The sequence below is a fragment of the Solea senegalensis genome, linkage group LG7, assembly GCF_019176455.1.
Source record: "Solea senegalensis isolate Sse05_10M linkage group LG7, IFAPA_SoseM_1, whole genome shotgun sequence".
In the NCBI taxonomy this organism is placed as follows: domain Eukaryota; kingdom Metazoa; phylum Chordata; class Actinopteri; order Pleuronectiformes; family Soleidae; genus Solea; species Solea senegalensis.
In genome coordinates this window covers 11135982-11156463 of record NC_058027.1, presented here as the reverse complement: position 1 = coordinate 11156463, position 20482 = coordinate 11135982, and the positions used below count along the sequence as shown (strand labels likewise).

General features: G+C 42.2%; 1 protein-coding gene across 10 annotated transcripts in view; it reads left to right on the top strand.

Annotated features, from left to right (window-relative positions):
- neo1a (neogenin 1a) overlaps positions 1-20482 on the top strand; it is a 153196-nt gene that overhangs the window by 38488 nt on the left and 94226 nt on the right. For all 10 annotated transcript variants that reach the window (XM_044030614.1, XM_044030615.1, XM_044030608.1 and 7 more), the window contains exon 2: positions 17715-18038. In XM_044030614.1, coding sequence (XP_043886549.1) covers positions 17715-18038 — 324 coding nt within the window. The remainder of the gene's footprint in view (positions 1-17714; positions 18039-20482) is intronic.

The window sequence follows — 20482 nt, the reverse complement described above, 5'->3', positions numbered from 1 at the left end:
TCCAACTCTCCAAATGTCTGTCAACAGGCTCCAGCTCTTGTTTTGGCTCATTGTGTTGGACACTGACGTTTGAAAGCAAGTTTGGAGACGAAAATCACAACTTGTTTCTGAGAGAACGAGGCAACTCGGGAACAGACGGAGGGTCTGTTGGCTGCATGTGCGTGTGACTTCAAAGGATGCCGCCTCTACCGGTGCCAGGCACCCTCGGTTGGATCGCCGTGACCCTTTCACAAAAAATGCCGTAGGCTAGAGGGGTGGGTGAAAGGGGGGGTCCCTGGAGGTCTTTACTTTCTGGTTACTGCAAAGAGGCTGCCACTGCCAGAGGGTCTCCATGGCAACAATATTTGATTCCTACAACAATGCCTGAGCACCACTCCCCCTATCCTCCTCCTCTGAGCCACACACACACACACACACACACACACACTGCCTATGTGATTGTTTAGGATAACTACAAAGTGGCTGATTAAAAGAGAAGAACAGTGCCCGTGCCATTTAAAAGCTTATTCTTGTTTAATTGTAATGCTGCCTGCAAATGAATATAAATCTGGCAATTATTACTATTAGATTACAATTGTTTGATATTATAATAAAAAATAATCTTGTAAATTGATTGGGAAATAATGGCGTGAGCATGTATTGTGCTTGAGTAAAATCCTTGCTTCAGTCAGGATTTGGATGATCACCAGGTTTTCATTTGTTCTTGTCTGTCACTGAGTGTAGTGATACAGGACAAAGAAACTACATGCACAGAACGTCTCGACTTAAATAAATATATTGTGACAGAATCGCTAAATCTGATCAACTCGAACCTCTTGCCTTCCAGGGGCAAACGTTCGCTGATTTAGAGCCTTACAATACATGACGGTGCATTTATGGGTGTCCAGCTCACAACACACAAAGTGTTGGAGAGAATCGTTTGAAAAATCTATGAGAAATGTCTCCACGTAATATGATCACACTTTATGTTCTAATCCATTTATATAAAGCGAAAGGGATAATATTAGCAGCTCTGCTGTGATGCTGATTGGAGTATGAAGCCAGGTGCTCAATCACACACCAAGCCCTTGAACAGTAATAGCATACTGCTGGTAACATGTGATCAGAGAGGGAGGGAGGGAGGGAGAGAGGGAGAGAGGGAGAGTAGGAAACCGAGGGCACAGGCATTTCTGCATGCTCGTACACGGCTGTGGTTCCATTCACACTAAAATGAGGGTCTGCATCAGTCTAGTCTTCCACACATGCGTACTTGATCTCGCATTCCATTCCGGTGGCTGCAATTTCTCACCAGGAGTTCACCCCCCGTTTTTTTATGTCCTGAGCTGCTCATGTGTCGGTACTGGCGGACATTCTCACTTAATCTCAAGCGAGTGTCCACAGTTGCTGTCTTCTTATTCTTTATTTCTTCAAAAGAAGAGCACACCGCCATCTGGGCTGGAAATTGCTACAGGGAGCACGCACAGCTGGTAGATGGTGTGGAGGGGCTCGTTCGTGTAAAGGGTCCATGTGCAACACTATGGACGTGGGCGGATGGCGGTGTTCACGTCACGTCCACGTGAAAAGTGTGACCACTAAAATAGACGGAACACATGAAAACCCAGGATGCATGGATTTTTAATTTCCAACAATATTTTCACCACAGGCAGTTCCAAATTAGACAGCAGGCTTTTAATGTTCTCCTGAAACATGGATTGTGGTTGCAGAGGGTAATGTTTTCACTTGTTGTCGCATGGAGGATATTTTCCTGATTTGCTCTCTATTCCGTGCCGTTTAAACCAGACTCTCAGTATAAATGTTAACTAGTGTATCGTGCGGCTAGGACAAAAAGATGTCAAGACACACGCGACATATTTTACGCTATCTCAAGAGCAGACTTTACTGCTCTATTGTACTGAAAGTGGCCAAGGTCAATCTTTTGCCCGAACCAGTGTCTGCGTTTTTTTGAATGTCAAGTCTCTGCTTAGCCATGATTTTCCTGCTTCACAATGTGTTCGTGCTGCTGTGGAATTAACGTCACTGTGCCTGAGCCTCGAACAGTGTTACTCCTCATAAACCCGCACAGAGAAAACGCAGACAGCCTCCGTACCCAACGCTGACATTATTTACAACTTTATTTTGTTTTAAAGTGGCTGACGAAGCAGGTCCCTTCCAGGTGTCTTAGAGAAATTAAAATAAAACTATTTATATCGAGCCAATGAGACGTTTCTCCCACTTGCTGATGAAACAGAATTGCAAGAATCCTTTGGCTCTTAGGAATTTTATATTATTTTTTATATTATTTGACTGTGAAAATCAGAAAGGAAAATCCTGAGAATGCCAAGGGGGAAAAAAAGCTACTGCCATATGCACACAACACATCGTATGGCGTGCCAAGTGCCCGACTCCAGTGTGGGCAGGAAGTGCTATATTGGCCTTCCAGCACGGTTCGATCATTGGCTGAGCCTCAAGGGTGTGGACACATGGTCCCACACTGCCTCCTGTCTCACGTCTTTTGTCCCCCTGCTGATATGACAAGCTGTACTCCTATTAGAACCTCTGAACCTTTTTATAAAGCCTTTCACCTTTAATGATTGCGGTCCTTCCTTTGATTTGCTTTTTTTTATTTTATACAATTCTGGAAGATTAATAGTCACATGGTTAGTGACAATAAACCTGTGAGTGACATGGACAGAAAAAAAATGCTTGAAGAGATGGTGATTTTATTATTTTAAGCCTATGGTGCAGCTTGTTGTCTTACCTTTATCTTGGCTATAGTTTGGACGGTCCTCTCTGGCCAAGCAGGGTCCCCTTAATATGATTAGGACGGATTATGGCGTTGTCTGCACATCAAAAGAGCTAAGAGCAATTACCATCAGTGTCTTTCAACACGGCAGCCGCTCCTCCTCTCCGTCCACAAACGCAGAGAGAGAAAAAGGAGAAAACAGAGCCCAGGCATCTTGTAACACTCCAGAAGCTCCACACTAATGGATGGATTCATCATTCATTGGCTCCTTTCATGTACAGTATTAGGCAGCAGTGGTGCACAGTTGCCAGTGCTTTAGCTAGTCCTGAAAATAGACTAAATGTCAGAGCTAATTATCTCAGAACGAGAGGCATGTGCAAACAGGTTCACATGACAGTAAATGTGGTGTGATGGTAAAGGCTGAAAGGAATAGGAAAATAAATATGAGTATCCAATTTCTCCAGATGATGTTTGGAAATGTTTGACTTTTTTTTCTGCAGGTTTTTCAATAATGTTTCTGCACATTGTGTAAGTGTAATAGTTTGTGTGCAGGATAACAGCGACGACGGTCCGCTTTGAACCGTTTTGCTTAGGTTCACATTACCATAATCCCCCGTCAGAGCGGGTCCTCCATTACCCTTTTGTGCTGTCTGTGTTCATGACAGGAAACCAAATGGATGTGGATAAAAGTAGTCCCCAAGCCGCCACCCTCCCTCCCCATCTTACAACACACACGCACACAGAGCTCTGCTAAATTACTCTCATAGTTTCACTTTTCTCTAAAGTGCTGGAGCCTAAGCGCTGGAACAAAGGTGCCCCCACCAGCCATCAAAGGCAGAGTTGGAGTCAAAGCAGAGTTCTGTCAGGAGTCAAATGAAGCCATTAAAATCCTTTTTTCCACTGTCCTGACATTTACTTTTTTCTTTCAGTTGAGCACGTAGCCCAGGCCGGTGCTGGTTGTGGGCAGAAGTGTGTTCACATTTACACTCTTGCCCATCAATCACAAATTAGAGGGAAAAAAACCAATACAATACAAGACTGTTTATAACATCTGATTGGGTCGACAGCCTAGAGCACACTCCTGTTCAAGCTCAAACACACACACACACACACACACACACTCGTTCAACATGTTGACTTTTGAAGTATGATTAGGGCGTACACATGCCCAAAATCACCTAAACGTAGACAAATTAAGAGTTTTTGTCGGAATATAAATGTCTTTGTAGTTCTTCTTTGTTGTGTTGTGTTCCTTGTGTATGGAAGATATGAATTGCACCCAAATAAACCAGACCCTGATTACAGAGAAGGCAGACACTACTCTTGTTGCTTACTCAATGAAGCAGTTTAGATATTAATATACCCTATATTATCTGTGTAATAACTTACAACCATTGTAAGCTATGGTGTGTGTGTGTGAGAGAGAGCCATTGTGTTGCCATCTCACTTTTCTCACACCATGTAGCTGTTGTGTGATGTAAAAAGCGTCACCGGGCAACACTAGTGGTTTGAATGTAAAAGATTCAAAGTTACACACTACAGCTTGTAGACAGTGTACTGTACGTCTCTTCAGTGTCACTTGAATTCTTCCCAGAGCCGCTGTCCTCTCGATTTCGATTTTTTTTTTTGTTTAACATTTGTCTGAGAAACTAAACCAGTGACCGAGAGTGAATCTTTTACCTTTCTATTAAGGTAATTATCCTGTTTTCTTGGATATTTCCAGTGGGCAGACTGCTCCTCGTATCACCGCTCAACAGCTGCTCTCAGCGTGTGCTCGTCCAGTTTTGCTGCAGTTCTTGGTTTAATCACAGCCATGAATTTCCAATCCACACGGGTGTAGGCCTCCACGTGTATTTATACTTGTATTGAATTTATATACAGGAAACTAAATGTATATTGAATGCTTGAGCTGCACATGTGCCTCCATAGCAACCATGTCAGCACCACTGACATCACTGTGGGCGACTAGCAGGTGAACACTCAATCACAATCCCCACAAGCATGTAAACAAGGGCTGAAGTGGCCTCTGCGTACCACATACCAACACCGTGCCTCTTGGCTAACCTGCAGTCTGTAAGGGCAACATTAATAATTTAACCAAACACTCAGACGTGATGGAACGGACAAAGGATTCCAGTGAGAAGCACTTTGGTGAAGAGAGGCTATTAAATATGAAAACTGTTTGTGGTGACTAATAGTATTTTTGTTTTTCTAGAGCTTAAAGTCTCGTGTACTGTATCGTTACCACAGTCGGTAACCCTGTGAGGACGATGATTTGTTTGATCAGGAAAGATTAAGCTGCTGCCTGGATGTAAATTGACTCTTTTCTGTTTGCAGCGAAGGACGCGCGGTTCCGTCGGCAGCGAGTGAACTTTACCCTAGATTTAATACCGTTGTCGTCCAAATGAATCTGTTCGGTTAGTTTACGGCTTGTTTGTGCTAGTCGTTGTTACTAATCTGCATCATCGAAAACACATGTGCTGCAGCAGTTGTGTTCTCTATTTAACCTCTGTCAGGCTCGCACCACACACTCATTTACTCAGATACACATATGCACACAGAGATGACTGGGGGCAGCAGCTACTTGTATATTTATACATTCATGGAGCTGCTGCTTCATGTTCCATGAAACACACACACACACACACACACACACACACACACAGTTACAGGGGCCTTATTCTTGTGTTTGGGATTAGATGAGTTCAGGGCCAGAGAGCCCCTCCAGTTGCAGCCTCTGCTTTGGTGTGGTGTTTTGGTGGGTGGGTGGGTGGGTGGATTGTGCATGAAATCCTCTGGGGGAAATAGTGCACTGCACACAAATCATTACTGCTCATCAGTTGCTGCCACTCAGCCACTTATTTACTCAGCAGCTTGGTTTGGCTGAGTTGTGGATGTACACACACTCAGAAACACACCTCATTATACGTCAGTATTGTGGCGAAGCAATTGTTTCTCAGTGATTTGTTGTCCGGGAAGGGGTGCATTGTTAGTTAGTGAGAACAGTGTTGGTCAGTAACTGGAGCTGAATATCCGCCGTCTGTCATAACGTCAGAGTGTGTGTCAACAAAGTTTCCACAACTGATGTCACTGTGCAGATTTTCTTTGCCAGAAAACTGTCAAACGTTGACATGACAGAAAAGTGTTGCCTCAGCAAGACACAGGCCTCGGCGGTGAATTATTGATGACCTCTATACCACATGAGCTGTATGTAGCATATGAAATACATAATCCTCCTCATCTTCTCCCTGTCACCCTGTGATAGTGGCCTCACTGATGAGCTTGATAATTGGTCAGGGGTCTTGTAACTTGAACCACGCCGCTGTCCTGGAAGAGGGTTTTGTCTGCCACTGCATCTATGACATACTGTAAACACTTGCGCACAAGCTGGTCATGCTCGGTGGTTGACTGTTTACACACCTTGGCTGACAGATAAGAGGGGATTTCAGCTGTGCTCTGATCAAATCTGCCACAGAGGCAGAGTGTGTCAAGTGCTCATGGTCTCTGCTTCCTGTGTTTATATTGTGAGAGGGACAGATAGATGGAGGCAGGCGGAGGAGGGGGCGACTGAGGCGGCGGGCTCTCTGGTAGCGGCTAAATCTCTCATTCTGTGGATGGTGATCCTCGCGCACACAAACTCGCACGCATGTGATCACGCCACACAATGGGGCGAAGATGCAATTAGTCTGCGCGCAGGAAATGGGATTCATCTATCTTAACTCGGTGAATCTAAGAAGCACCAGAAATTGCACAGACAGCTCTGTTTTGTCAGCTAAGTGCTGCCAAATTGATTATGATGATGTGGTGTTCTCGCTCCAGACAAATGAGTCACCACCAAAGAAACAAGTACACACATGTCTTTCCATAATTTCATTCAGCAGTCTTGAGGTGCACACTAACAAACTTGTGTAAGTAGAGCCAATTGTAATGGAAATAAAAAAAAAATGCAAACCATTAATTGGCTTAACTTAAGCACAATTTTGGAAAACTTGAATTTGTCTTCATGTTTTCTGCTTTTAACGTTTTCTGTAACATTTGTACCGATCATTGTAAATGCCTGGATAAATTCATAATCATAGTAAGGATTGAACGAATAATGACAAGCGTGTTCACTGTGTACAAGCTTTTATATCAAACATAAGCGTGCGCGTGTATTTCGCCAATGAACTTCGAGTTGCTGGGTAACCCAAATATATTTACAACCAGGTGACATTCAGTGACTGCTTTTATCTTTTAATGGCATCAAAATGTTTCCCCTTTAAAGGCGGAGAGAGTGAACATGCACCATATGTTGACTGCTGTGATAACTATAAAAAAAAATGACTGGACTGTGAGTGATTGAGTCACTCCATCCCTTTTGTATCTGCTGGGACACATGGCTTTTTATTTATATATTTAGCTGTCTGAACCAGACTGAAGCCACCTGGCCATAAATTTGTCTTTGTATATAAATGTGTTCATTTATTTATTTTTCCCCTCCCTGTCTTTGAGATGTGCACACGGCACACTGAGTGACATCCACCTTGATTTGTCCTGCTGGATTGTCCTGTTTTCTGATATCTTCTTGACTGCACAACAAAAAAAGCCTATTAGTCGGTGTTGTTGCCACTTCACTGCGCCTCCGCCTCACCTGCAATATGATCCACATTAGCATCCACAACAGCATGGGCGGGGGCTGCTGTCCGAGGCGACAGGACTGAGAGCAGAGATAAGCTCACTCTACGAGTGTTCGGTCTCTGCTGGGCAGGGAAGGAAAAAAGTGCCGCGGTGTTTAGTGGGCAGCAAGAAGCACGTCAAACTCAGTCTCTCAGACCAAGAATGCAGCTTTTGTTTGGATTTATGTGGATGCAATGTTTTGTTAATGGGTGATATGTATGCCATACTACACCCCTCGTTCACACCTGCTGTGAACCAATGTTCTCCAAGCTCCTTTGTTGGTCTCACACCCAGTGGTGGAGTGTGGATAGGAGAAGAATAGCTGGTTGCAGAGGAACAAAGGTACAGACAAAGAAGTGTAATGGCTTAACAGAACAGTGCAAAAATGAAAACACGAAAAGCAAAGAGCTACTGAAAAGTAACAAAAGGCTGTCCTAAAGGAAGGAATGAGACGAGGAGAGAAGAAACGGGTGGATCAGCAGATATTATCAGTGCACCAGCTCCCTGCAAATCATTGTGCTCTCAGGTTTCAACAAACATCACACTGCAGCTTAACCCGACTTCTACACTCTCGCTAAACACCAGTCACCTCAGCATTGCCTGTTTGCCAAAGAGCATGACCTCATGTTCTTCATTTTCTGTGTTCGTTTACAAACACATTTTCTCTTCTCTTCTGTGTTCGGATGAAGACTCGAGTCGAGTCGCTTATGCCTCGATCAGAAAATACTTTTCCCTATTCATTCATTTCTGAAATCGCTTATGTCTGAAATCTGCGTTATGTCATGGGAATTGATAGTGAGTACACAGCATATTTGATGATCACTAAAAACAGTGTTCACGTGTGTTTAAAATGTTTCATAGGAAGTTTTCCCTGAAAGTTGGAGCAGTGATGGGTAAAGTGGATGATGTCAGTTAAAAGGTGGCCAACATGTGTAGTGATTAGAAAAACATATTTAAACAAAATTAACCTTGTAGATTTAATTCAGAAACATGTTACATATCGTATATTCAGAGGCATTGATGCTTAACAGTTTAATGAGTTCACACTCTGGGGGGGAAAGTCTGAATGTAGTGCACCATTCACTGTCGACAAAAACAGTACTTTCACGACTTCAAAAGCACCTCAGCCGTGTTGAGCGCTTTAGAGAAATGATCTAAGAGTCCTCGCGTTTGCCTCCCCGAGCCTCGTCATTTTGAAATCTAGCTCTGCCCCTGGTGCAAACACTTAACCCCAGTCACCAGACTTAACTCCACCATTATCACTGTATTCACCTCAGATACCATCTCATCCTCAGCCCCCGCTTCGCCCAAGTTGCCCTGGATTTTTTTTGTCCTGTAAGTCGCCCCCCCCCTCCCCCCACGTCCGGTTTCAAGTAAAATAGTAATTGAGTCTCCCTGCTCATGTTGGATTGAAGACTTTGATCTCGCCCTGTGCTCCAGTGTTAAATGGTTTCCTCCAAATCAGTGCAAACACGCAGCGACTGGCTGCTCTTTTATCAGCAGCTCCTCACCGGCCACTTTGAAGCCATAAACAGCTCACTGTGAGAAGTGTATGTGCTGCTTATATATGTGCATTTTCTTCAAAGGTGACGCGTTCAAGATGAAAGAGAGGCCGTTTGGGTCTATTGTACAGAGAGAGAGTCCTTTGTGTCGGAAAGGAAACAAACCGGAGACCATGTCAAGACTTTGGGGATTTCTCAGAGGAAATAATTCTGTCCCTTGTGTTTATATGACCATCATTGCTCGATTGAAGACAGGGTAACTGTGACTCAGCATTCTTGTTGTAATTAACAGAATTTGCACGCTGATGTTTATCTTTACAAGTGGAGATAACTCGAAATGTCTCGGTGTCTGGAGCTTGTAATTGGCATCGAGCTTATGTGAGACAGATCGGCCTCACTTGACCGCTCATTGTACTAAACTCTTTGTTTTCTGTAGTTTCTCTTATGATTTAAAAAAAAAAAAACACAAACACACACGCAAAGATGATTAAATGACAGCAGTCAAGGACAAACTAGGCAAAGACCCAGACTTTGAAATCCAATGCTGATAAATAGCTGGCTGTTTGACTTTGCAAGGCATACTGGATTATATTGATTCTGCCTTCCTCCCAGTGTGTATGTGTTTGTGTGAGTGAGTGTGATCGCAAAAACCAGGGCCAATAGAATGCAATATTGTGTTTCATTTAAAAATCTATAGGTTATCTCATTACAGCCACATGATTTTCTTTGGCATCAGGGTTAGTGGGAATGGGGTGGAGCTGCTGCGTGGCAAGATAGATGTGCTTTTTTTTGTTGTTCATGAAGAAAGGAGGAATGTTGACTACTTCCTGTTCATTTCTGCCAGCTGCACACTGGTTTTATGAGCATAGAGGAGATAACTGGTCCTTGCATGGCAGAGCTAATCAAAATATTTTAAATCACAAGATCTGAAGTTAATGCAGGCAATTGTTCCCTAAGTTGGCGCTATCACTTCTGTTTTATTACTCCATCACATGAATATCTTGGACACTAAATCTCTTTGTTGAAAACCACAAGCATTACTCTCTGACAGTGTCACATTTATATGAAATGACTCTGGCTTTGTGATTTATTCCTGCACCGTTGTAATGTGCACCTAAAGGTGATGTGTATTTCCATTCTCCATTATCTTTAGTGATTGCAGGCCAGAACTGCTGAGTAGGTCATTGTGGGTTTTTTTTTCAACTGTGTAATTTGTCTCCGCTCGTGATAGTTTGCTTGGGAGTTCATTTTAAAAAGCATTTTCCTCAAAAACCGACGTCTACCACCGCTGTGATGCCAACAACCAGAAAAGGTTAGACTAATTCTCGAATCCTGACATTAAGTGTCGGTTTTAAGCATTATTCTGACTGTGGTGTGAGAGCCCATTTAGCCCAAGAAACATGCCGTTTCTTTCTATTTTGGCTTCCAATTACGCACCGTGAGACACTGCTTTTGATTTTCTCTCACACCATCTAAAAAAAACAGTGCTCACAATTTGCTCGTCTGTGCTGCCATTGTCCCAGCGGGCCAATCCCTCATGGTGGGCCCATGGGGAGGCTGATAAGAGGGGAAATTTGAGCCTTAATCAGTGCTGGTTAATTATCACAACCAGGGGAGGTGAGAGAAATTTCCCCGTCTACCAAATTTCTCTTGGATCTGTCTCCGTTTTATGACCTTCCATCTGTTGGAAGCTCTGTTCTGTATATACTACTGCTCTCAACGACATGTCTGATTTTGCTATTTTTAACTACGGTGGCCATCAAGCTGCTGGACGTACACCGTTTTATTTAGTTCATAAAGTTCCAGAAATTCCAGTAACTGCTACAAACCTGTTATAATTGCAAGTTTTCTCCCAGATATTGTGACAACATGTTTTTTTTAGTTAAGCTTCACTGTAATATTTACTGGAATAAACTTCTCAAGCAATATGGAGCAATATCAAATTACACCATCATAATATTAACTGTTCTACGCTGATGCGAGAATGAAAACCTTCAGTCTGTATTTATCACATGTTTTCAGTTGGCAAAGAACAATCAAAAATAGGATTAAATAACAATCTTTGCAAATTGCTAATTGTCTTGTTTCAAACCATTCATTGTTGATTTAAAAGGGTTTAGTGACCCTCACTGTTTATGTTCATGCAACTTCTATTCTATTTTACTTTGCTACAGATGTTGATAAATCACTTTGCAAACATTTAAATGTTATTGCTTTCATTTTATATTTAAATAAATTATAGTTTGCTTTTTTGGAGGACTGTTATTTTCCCTTTCTTTCCACAGAGGACAAATGCATGTACATACACCAACGTTACTGCAGTTTTAATGGCACGTTGAGGCGGTGACAGAAGCCCAGTTTAGCCTAATTAGTGTCAGGTGGATCAAGTTTAATTAAGACCTATGTGGTTGTAAAGACGCTAATTTCATTATTAAGAATACAGATTGTTTATACTCTCTCTGAAACACAAGTATGCATATTTCAGGCGCACGGGTTTCGAATTGTTATAAACATTGATGAAAAATGAATGCTACAATAATGAGTGCAGAGCATGAATCACTTAGTGTTGGAGGAGGGCATTTCACTGAATTCCAGAGGAGCAGTTTGTCTGCTCGCCAATCCCTGTGCTCTTATGCACAAATATGAATCATCTGAGTTTGACTGGATAATCTTCATTTAAGAAAGCAGTACAAATTAAAATATACCCAAAAAAATGCACCCTTACATGGAGTCATGTTCTCTCTGCACACTGGACGTGGTTCTCAATTCTGGAAATTTCCACTGAAAACATTTGCTTTGACCCACCTTTATTAATGCTCCGTTTCTTCATAGTCTAAACAGGGTGACGTTTTCTGGCAGTGTTCAGCACATGTGATGGGGACGTTGTGGTGACCCAGCTCTGTCTGTGACCCTGTCTTGTTTTCTCTCGGCCTCCAGAGTTTTTACAGAAAGCAGACAGGACAACTGAGAACGCAGAGCTGAAAAAACTGGATCTTTTCCTCTTTTATACTGCCAGTTGAGTGGGTGCCAGCGCAGGACAGCCAGTGTGCGCTAGGCGCCCTAATCATTTTGTCCATCCCCTTTATGGCTTGGCCTCGACCCTTCTTTTCATCAGCTTCTGTGGGGAACACGGAGAATACCAGAATTTGCGGGTAGTGGTATCCCTTATCACAGCTTCCTCCCTCAGGCAGGTCTGGCATTGTTCCTGGCAGCAGCTCTTTAAAGAGGACTTGAGTGGCCATACTGAAAGAGTTCTGTTAGGGATGGAAATGGCAACAAAAAAGATTAATTCCTGTGTCATTCAGCCTACACCTACCTTTACTTAAGTATTTCCTTGTGACATTTTCCCTTCAGATTGCTTGTAATGTTAGTCCTCTAGTCTGGTCATGTCTCAGGTGTGTGAACACTGCAACTCTCAGAACTTTTTCAAAGCGGTAAATGTCTTTTGCCGCGTTGAAAACATTCATCTGTCTTAATGAATCTGCCCCCTTCTCCTTCTTTCCTTTCTATTACGGGGTAATGAAATAGGCGTATCCACTCAAATCTTTACTGCTTTCATTCATTTCAAGTCAAGTGCCCAAATGTCAATTTCAAGAAAATGAAAGGAAGTAAGCTAGCTGCCTTAACTTGCAAGCACTCTATAATAAAATCCTTGAAGGGACATTTGTACTTGTCCTTTGACTAAAAAGGGCACATTTTTCTTTTAAACCCCCAAACACATGCATGCCTCAAATAAAGCAAGATAGCTGCAGCTCAAAGTCCCTCCACTTCGTCTCAAGATAATTGTTATTTCCCTGAGGTGTTTCCTTGTGACAGATGGGCTCTAAAAGTGAGTGTGAAGAGATGGGGGACGCAGAATTGAAGTATAAAGATAAAGGAGGAGAGGGGGAAGGTGTGAGAGCGGGAAGAGGAGGCGACCATTTCTGTTGGTGTCATTAAAACAACTCTAACGCTGAGGGTGGAAGGACAAACAATGGAGGGACTGAAATAACTGGGAGGCAGCAGCATGGTGAATGAAATGCTGAGGTTCATTTACAAATGGCACCTTTCCATGATACAGTTCTAGCACGGCTCGACTCAACCACTTTTTTTTAGTCTGGTGAGGTTCCAAACGAGCTGAGCTGATACTAAAGACAGACCGAGAGTGTCGTCACTGGAAGAATCACGAGTGTGACGTCCGACACAGGAATCTAACCAAACAATGCCCAACTCTATATCGGCTAAAAAGACTTAAAAGTCCCTGAAAACACACGTTCATCTCTAAATGAAATCTGAAATGGAGAACTATATTATGGAAAAGTGCCATCCTCTGCCTCCTTTTTTTACCCGCTTGACATGTTTCAGTTTACCCCAATAAGAAGCTGTGAAAATGAATGATTTTCTCAAGTAATTGTTTACATAAGGGCATTAAAGGTCAGATATCAAAATAAAATAAAATATAGAGAATGTAAAGAAAAGCATATAATTGTATTAATATCCGTGCTGTTCCTTAGCCTTCTGAAGTGCCACTACAGTGGTTGTACATGCCAATGAAGTTGGTTTACTTTTCAGGATGTCCAGGATTTCCTTCTCCCAAAGTCCAAGCCACAAAAGGGCCTCTGTTGTTGCAGAGTGATTGGTTTTCGAGAGACGTCTGCTCCGTCTCAAGAGCAGCTCAATAAAGAGAGAAGTCAATATGGCTGCTCTCCGATGGTGAGTCAGTGAGGATGGAGGCTTCCTGCTGAGCCAGTGGTAGAAAAGAGGAGAACAGGGGGTCTTTGTGTGGAGAGCAGACTCTCGCTCACTCTTCTTTACTGCCCTTTCTGGGATATTACACCTAACATTAACTTCCTCTACACAGCTTGTTTAAAGTGGGAATATTCTGCCTTGTTCTGTAGAAAGTAGACAAACCCAGATTTTGGTAGAGCTGACATAGCAGGAGAGGCAAATGTTGTGTTAAACATTATAGCCCTGTGTTCAAAGGCCAGGCATGCTATTTAAAATCACACAGCAGCGCGCCACCGCCGTCGCGTGTGTCGTCTTTGTTTGGCTCGATGGAAACAAGCCGAGCTGGCAAAATGACTGGTCCTCTTCACGAAAAAGCAATTGAGAGGCTGTCTAATCCAATGCTGGGACTGTAACCTGTAGCTGGGTTGTTTGTGAAGCAGAAATTGATCTTTGTCACTTAAGTGAATGTAATGGCTGCTCTGGACTTGGCACACTTTTTGCAACTGCTTTTCACGGTTTCCCTGAGCCAGAGGTTTGCATGGTGATCTGCAGGCTCAAGACATTTTTTCTGGAATTGTCACACTTCTCACATTGGCCATAAGCTCTGTAACATAGGACAACTCACTTTCAGCATTGGCTCGAAATGGGAAAATCCAGCACTTGTACCATGTCTCTTATCTGAGAGCTACTGGGATCGAGAGAGCAAGGTAGCATATCAGGACACCACCTTAAACTGAGCTCCCGAAGCTTTTATGACAGCTGAGCACATTAGATTTGGCACACGAGTAAAAACCAATACTTGTCAAGTAGACAACCTCATTTTCCAGCCCTTTGCTCTGTGCTGCCTAATTGTCACTGGTTGCCCAGTACAGATATTTGTCCTTCCTCAGTGCTGGACGTGAAAGGATTAATCTCCCCACACTGTAATGTGGTTTTTGTGACACCTTCTTGTGTCTTGAACAGTGTTTGTTAGGCAGCGTTTCTGCGCTAATTTCGAGACTTTGTGTGTGTTTGTGTGTTCACAGTTGAGATGATTAGAAATCCGTGTGGGGAAAATTAATTTTATTTTGCAATGCTTTGTGTTGTTTGTCACAAACATTGTAAACACAGAATTCCCAATTACAATATTGACATCACAAGATGTCAGGGTTTGGTTGGATATATCCTCCATCCTTTGAAGTATGAGAACCCGGGGTTTTTAAAGGTCCAGTGTGTTAGAATTAGTGACCTCTAATAGTGAGTTTGTAGAATGCAACACATGTAGGACTCTGCTGCTTATGTCAACAAGAGCCCATAAACATGAGGTTTATGTTAAAAGCATTGTTTGCTGCCTTTTCTGTCAAATCATTTGACAATTTTGATGAAAATAAATAAAAATGTTATTCAGTTCATTATATCAACATTGTGAGTCTGACAGTCCTGCCTTGACCATGTTGGCGTTTGGACTTTGGCCTCTACCAGTTGGTTCATTGTTTGCTTTCATGTTTGTTTTCTTTTCTGCACTCTCGCTGCTATCAAGAGTTTTTTTCAGCCTCCATAAACTCCCCTCACTGCCTTTGTATCTCCCTGTACAGTTTAAAACAGTTTTCTTAGCTGCCCTGCTCGGCTACACAGTGGATGTTATATGTGAAGCTGAAAGCAGATGGTACACCATTTTGTCTGACAGTAGAGTCGACACTAAGCCCTCCCCTACTGCTTCTACAATGGCAATGAAAAGCTGCTAAAGGCGACTGTTTTGGCTCTGATCGGTTGCCGCAGGACCTTCAAGCCCATTCAGGTTTCTCTTCAGACAGAGAGTGGCTGAAGATGGAGAAGAGCCAGGCTTGAGCCTGGAAGCTCTGCCCAGCCCACACACCCACTGCTTCACCAGCGTAAAGCAAAGATGATTAAGCATGCCATGGTGCCTCAGGTCTGCAGGAGTGACAAATTCCCCCCACTGCTACTCCACTCTGGTCTCTCTCCATCTGTCATGTACCCCATCAGTAAAATACACCTGCTGGTGTTGCCACATTCTGCCCACTATGTACTCTTTGGCTGCGCTGAATGTATTGATTTCCTGAAATCAGCTGCTTACCCTGAAGTCTGATTTGAAACCTCTCGGTTACTATGAAGAGTTCCAATTGAACACATGTGCCGGCTTAGGATTGTTTACTTGTATACTGTATGTATGTGTATATATCTATCTATCTATCTATCTATTTATATATAGATAGATATATATATATATCTATATATATAGATAGATAGATAGATAGATAGATATAATGTATGTATGTATATATATAGATATATAGATATATATATATATATAGATATATATATATATATATAGATATATAGATATATCTATATATATATATACATATATATGTGTGAAAATGTATATGTGTGTGTGTGTGTGTGTGTGTATTTATGTATTTTTTTACCACTGTTTATTCACTTCAGTCTCTCATCCACTTCAGCCTAATGGGATATTAATATTTATTTAAATTATTATATCTATGAGCACTGGTGGTAGCAGTTTATTTGGTCTATTCACGATTTTGAATTTCGCTATATTTAAGTCAAACCTGCAGTGCTGATTTCCACTCAAATTTAAAGCATACATTTAACACTCCAGGTTACTGAACTGGTCTTTTGCAGGAAATCTCCTAAACCTCTCTTTACTACTCCTCACAATGGCTTTGGTCTATTTGATTGTAAATCTCTCCATCAGTGACCATTCAGACTGAATGACAACACTTTTCCACTCTTTATAATATAGCAGTGTCTGTCAGGGAATCATTATGGGGACAATTACAGAACTTATTTCAAAGCAAAATATTAATTCACTAATGTAAAAGTATAAAATATGTATTCAGTTTAGTTATTACTTGCTGTGTTTTGCTGTAATTGTTTGTGCTTTCAAGAGAACTAAGTACTAAGTAGCCATAATGCCACTGTAATGGGCCAAGCTTCTCTCTTTGGATCTTACACTAGGGACTTGGCGCCGTAAGGTAGAGAAATTACCTCCCAGTAGTTACATAGCCGAACCTTTTGTCATAGCATCTTCCTGTCTTCCCTTTCCTGTTTTCTGTCTTCCTAGCTCTCCTTTTCTTTATGCTCTTGCTCTCCCCTGGAGACGTGCCATTTTCTTAAGAGAGCAGGCATATTTTAAACTGCATTTAACATCCAGCCACTTATTTCACTCCATTCGCTGCATTATTAAAATACCTTTACACACCCCTTAATTATTTTTCCAGCTCTCCCTATCCCCGCAGAACTAATAACGTGTGTTATTTATCTAAACAATGCCACTGTGTGACTTTTAGGGTGGGAAGGTTTGAATAATAGATGAGGACAAATATGAGGCAATTGCACTTACTCTGGCTTTGGCACTATCCCTGTCAGCCCAACGTCACCATATAAACAGTAACGGTGTTCAATAGTTTTCACTCCTTCACTGCCCTGTCTGCTTATAATAAAGCAAGACATGATATTAACTTACCAGGGAGGATACACTGGGTTAAATATGTCCGCTCCTCTCGTCCAATTCCAGCGGCTTGTGGTTCCATAATGAAAAGCCTCTTGGAGTCTCTGGGATAGTCTGAGGCGCTGTAACTGAAAAGATAGATTAAACAAAATGACGTTTTGCGCAGGGGACATTTCAGTGAGGGTTTGGACTGCTTGGAGTCCTATAGTGTCCTCGCACTTCAGCCACCAGCTCGTTTCTGTGAATGACTTTTAAAAAGAATGTGCTTTACAGTTTCCTTGATTTCTTGTTTCTTTTTAAAAATGAATTTCCACTTGTCTGCTTGAGCAGTTACACGTCTCAACGTTAATGTAGGTTACTATATCTCAGCAGATCATCATTAAGATTTTAAGATCCGCTGCCAGCGTTTAGATATACATGCAGAGTTAAATTCCGCTGTTGCAAAGTAGGCTTTACAAGTGCATATACTATGTCATCATTGACTGCTGTAAACACAAAGTAGAACAGGTCTTTGACACAAACAAGGTTTTCATTTGATGTGTTCATGATTGCTGCTCATGTCTTAAGTGGCCCTCGTCTAAAACGACTTTAGTATCCGTGTCAAACATCCTGTTGACGTCTCTGTCTCTCTTTCCACCCTGTCACCATTGTCTAGGTTCAGCAGCGCAGCCCTTCATCCCCTTCTGGTTCACGGTGGAGCCACAGGATACTCTGGCCATCCGGGGCAACTCGGCGCTGCTGAATTGCTCGGCCCACAGCGACGCCGCCACACCTGCGCGCGTGGAATGGAAGAAAGACGGCACCTTCATGCGCCTGATTTCAGATGAGAGACGGCACATACTTCCCGATGGCACACTGGTCTTCACTCACGTGGTCCACTCGAAACACAATAAACCCGATGAGGGCACCTATCAGTGCGTTGCCACAATCGAGAACCTTGGATCCATTTCCAGCCGCACGGCACGCCTGTCTGTAGCAGGTAAGCGTGGCCAGATTGATCACATTTTCATAATAGCTGATACAGTCATTGTAAGCGTTGGGTATTGTTTGGGGTTTCTCAGGTACCGGTGCCAAAGTGATTCTTTTAAAACGGTGCTGGTGAGAGATGATGCAATCCTACACATATACAGCTGTTTTGTTTTTTACTGGTGTTTCATAATGAGGCTTCACACAAGGACCACATCAGTGTGTACAGTGTGTGTGTGTTAATAAATGAAAGCACACTGGTGTAATTGCTAGTGACCTTAACAAACTCCCAGTTTAGCTCTCCTCAGCTCTTAACCTTTAGCGGGCCCATTGAGGCACAATAATTGAATATACATGTGCATATGTGTGTAAAAGGAGGTCATAACATGAAATAAGTGCTTCGTAAAATGTATATTGCGCAGCCTAATTAGCATAGATTAGACGGATAACAATCCATAGAAGAACTTAAAACCTCTCTCTCAATCTTTGTGACATCACAATGTGTACTTGATATTTATTTTAAGAAAGAGCGTGACATAGATGGAAGCGTTATGGAAACGAGAGGAGATACTGATAGCGAGTAGAAGATTTCTTTCAATGATACCGTTGCTGTTCCCTGTTGAGTGATGTTCTCTGGCCACGGCCCAGTGCTACGTCCTCAAATTTGGGTGAGTAATTTTATGATCGTGTTACACTGCTAGTTGGCTGAGTGCTGTGTGACTGACTGAAGTTACACCGTGGGTTGGCCTGCAGAGTTTGGGGAGATTCCCAATGGCTGTGGTTCCTTTCAGAATGAATTAGTATAACACTTCAAACACCGTGATCTGAACAGTATCATCTCAGAACAGTCAGACAACTAATCAAGTGCGTACTTAGGACACATTTAGGCCACTTTGTATGAAGACAGTTGATATTCCTGCAGTGTGAATGAGGGACACACCTCTCTGCGTCTTCTCAGCTCAGCGACTGACAGTGAGGCAGAGCGACAGTATGTTAACCAGACGGAGGCTGTGCTCTTTGTGACAAACAAAAGCTTCCACCTCTGACACCCTGCATCATTACCCCGAGGAGCTGCAAATGTTGCAGTCAAATCAAACGTGTTCAAAAGAATAAAGGTGATTGAATCTGGCTCAGAATCCAGAAGATAATTAACTGGCATTAAGTTTGGATATTTTTTGGTCTTTTATGATACTGGTGCTAAACCAATATGTGTCTGAAGCAGTATTTATGTTTCAGTAGTACGATTCTATTATGAAACGATTATTGATGCTGCTATTTTAACAGCGCATTTGTAATGAGAAACAAGAGTTTAACTCAACTCCATTATCATTCATTAAACTAAATGAAATGTGTAAACCGGAAAGTGACAACTGCATTGTAAAGTATCACAATTCACGTATTTAAGTCAAAATGTAAACTGAATCATGCGTTTACGTGCTTCAGTATATGTTTAACAGCTCAGCATCATTAGCACCCGTGTGGCTCTCATTCATTGCTCTTGTTTGGAGCACAGGTAACATTAGCCTCCAGTCGTCCGTGATTAAGTGCGCATTTATAGTGACGGACGATATGGTGGCAACAGACATCCAAGCATCACATGTCATTTCTATCCTTGAGTGTCCAGGTGACAGCGTGCTGCATGTCTGTTTATTGTATTTAAACATTAAAATAATCAGAATTTGGACGTGTGTGAATCGATTCACAAATCGCTCAAGAATCCGTGTTTTTTTTCCCCTCCACTATACAGTAATTGATTGTGTTGGAACAAACTGAAAATGCATCAGTTGTTTGAGAACAGACATTCAAATCAAATACACACGATTGAAACCCAGACATTGTGACCTATCCTTGTTTCTCCTTGAGTTGCTGAGGCGTTTGTACTTTCTCCCCCAAATATGCCTTGACTCTGACCAGAGTGTACATGTGTTACCCTCTGGAAAAAGGCTTACAGCTTTTTTTTTTCCCCTTTTTTTTTAAATTACTAGTGCTACAATGTGACCTTGTTCTGTTTGGGCACAGCAAGCAGTGAAGAATTATATGGTGTTTTGAGTCAAGTTGTGCCCTGAAATTCAATTTGCAGCTGGAAGAGTCACAGAATGCATTCACGAGTTTGTTTTCTGCACAGTCGACATAAGTCGCCGGAGAGAGGCCTCTTGTTGACGATAGGATTGTACGGTATCAGCCTCTCTGATTCTGCAGAGCACCTGTGTGACGGTACTGTCTGGCTGGGATTCCCTCGCTACTCATATGCTTTTATTATTATTAATACGTTATAATTGTTATTATAAATGAATACACACCTTGTTTTACCAGTCAAATTGTTCATCTGTGTAACTGCACGTTCACATAATAATCTAATACCACTAATGAACTTTAAATGTACACACAGTGTAAATGGTGTATCACATGATTTGTATGAATGAAATTTGAAACAAATCAAAAAACTTAAAAGGAACA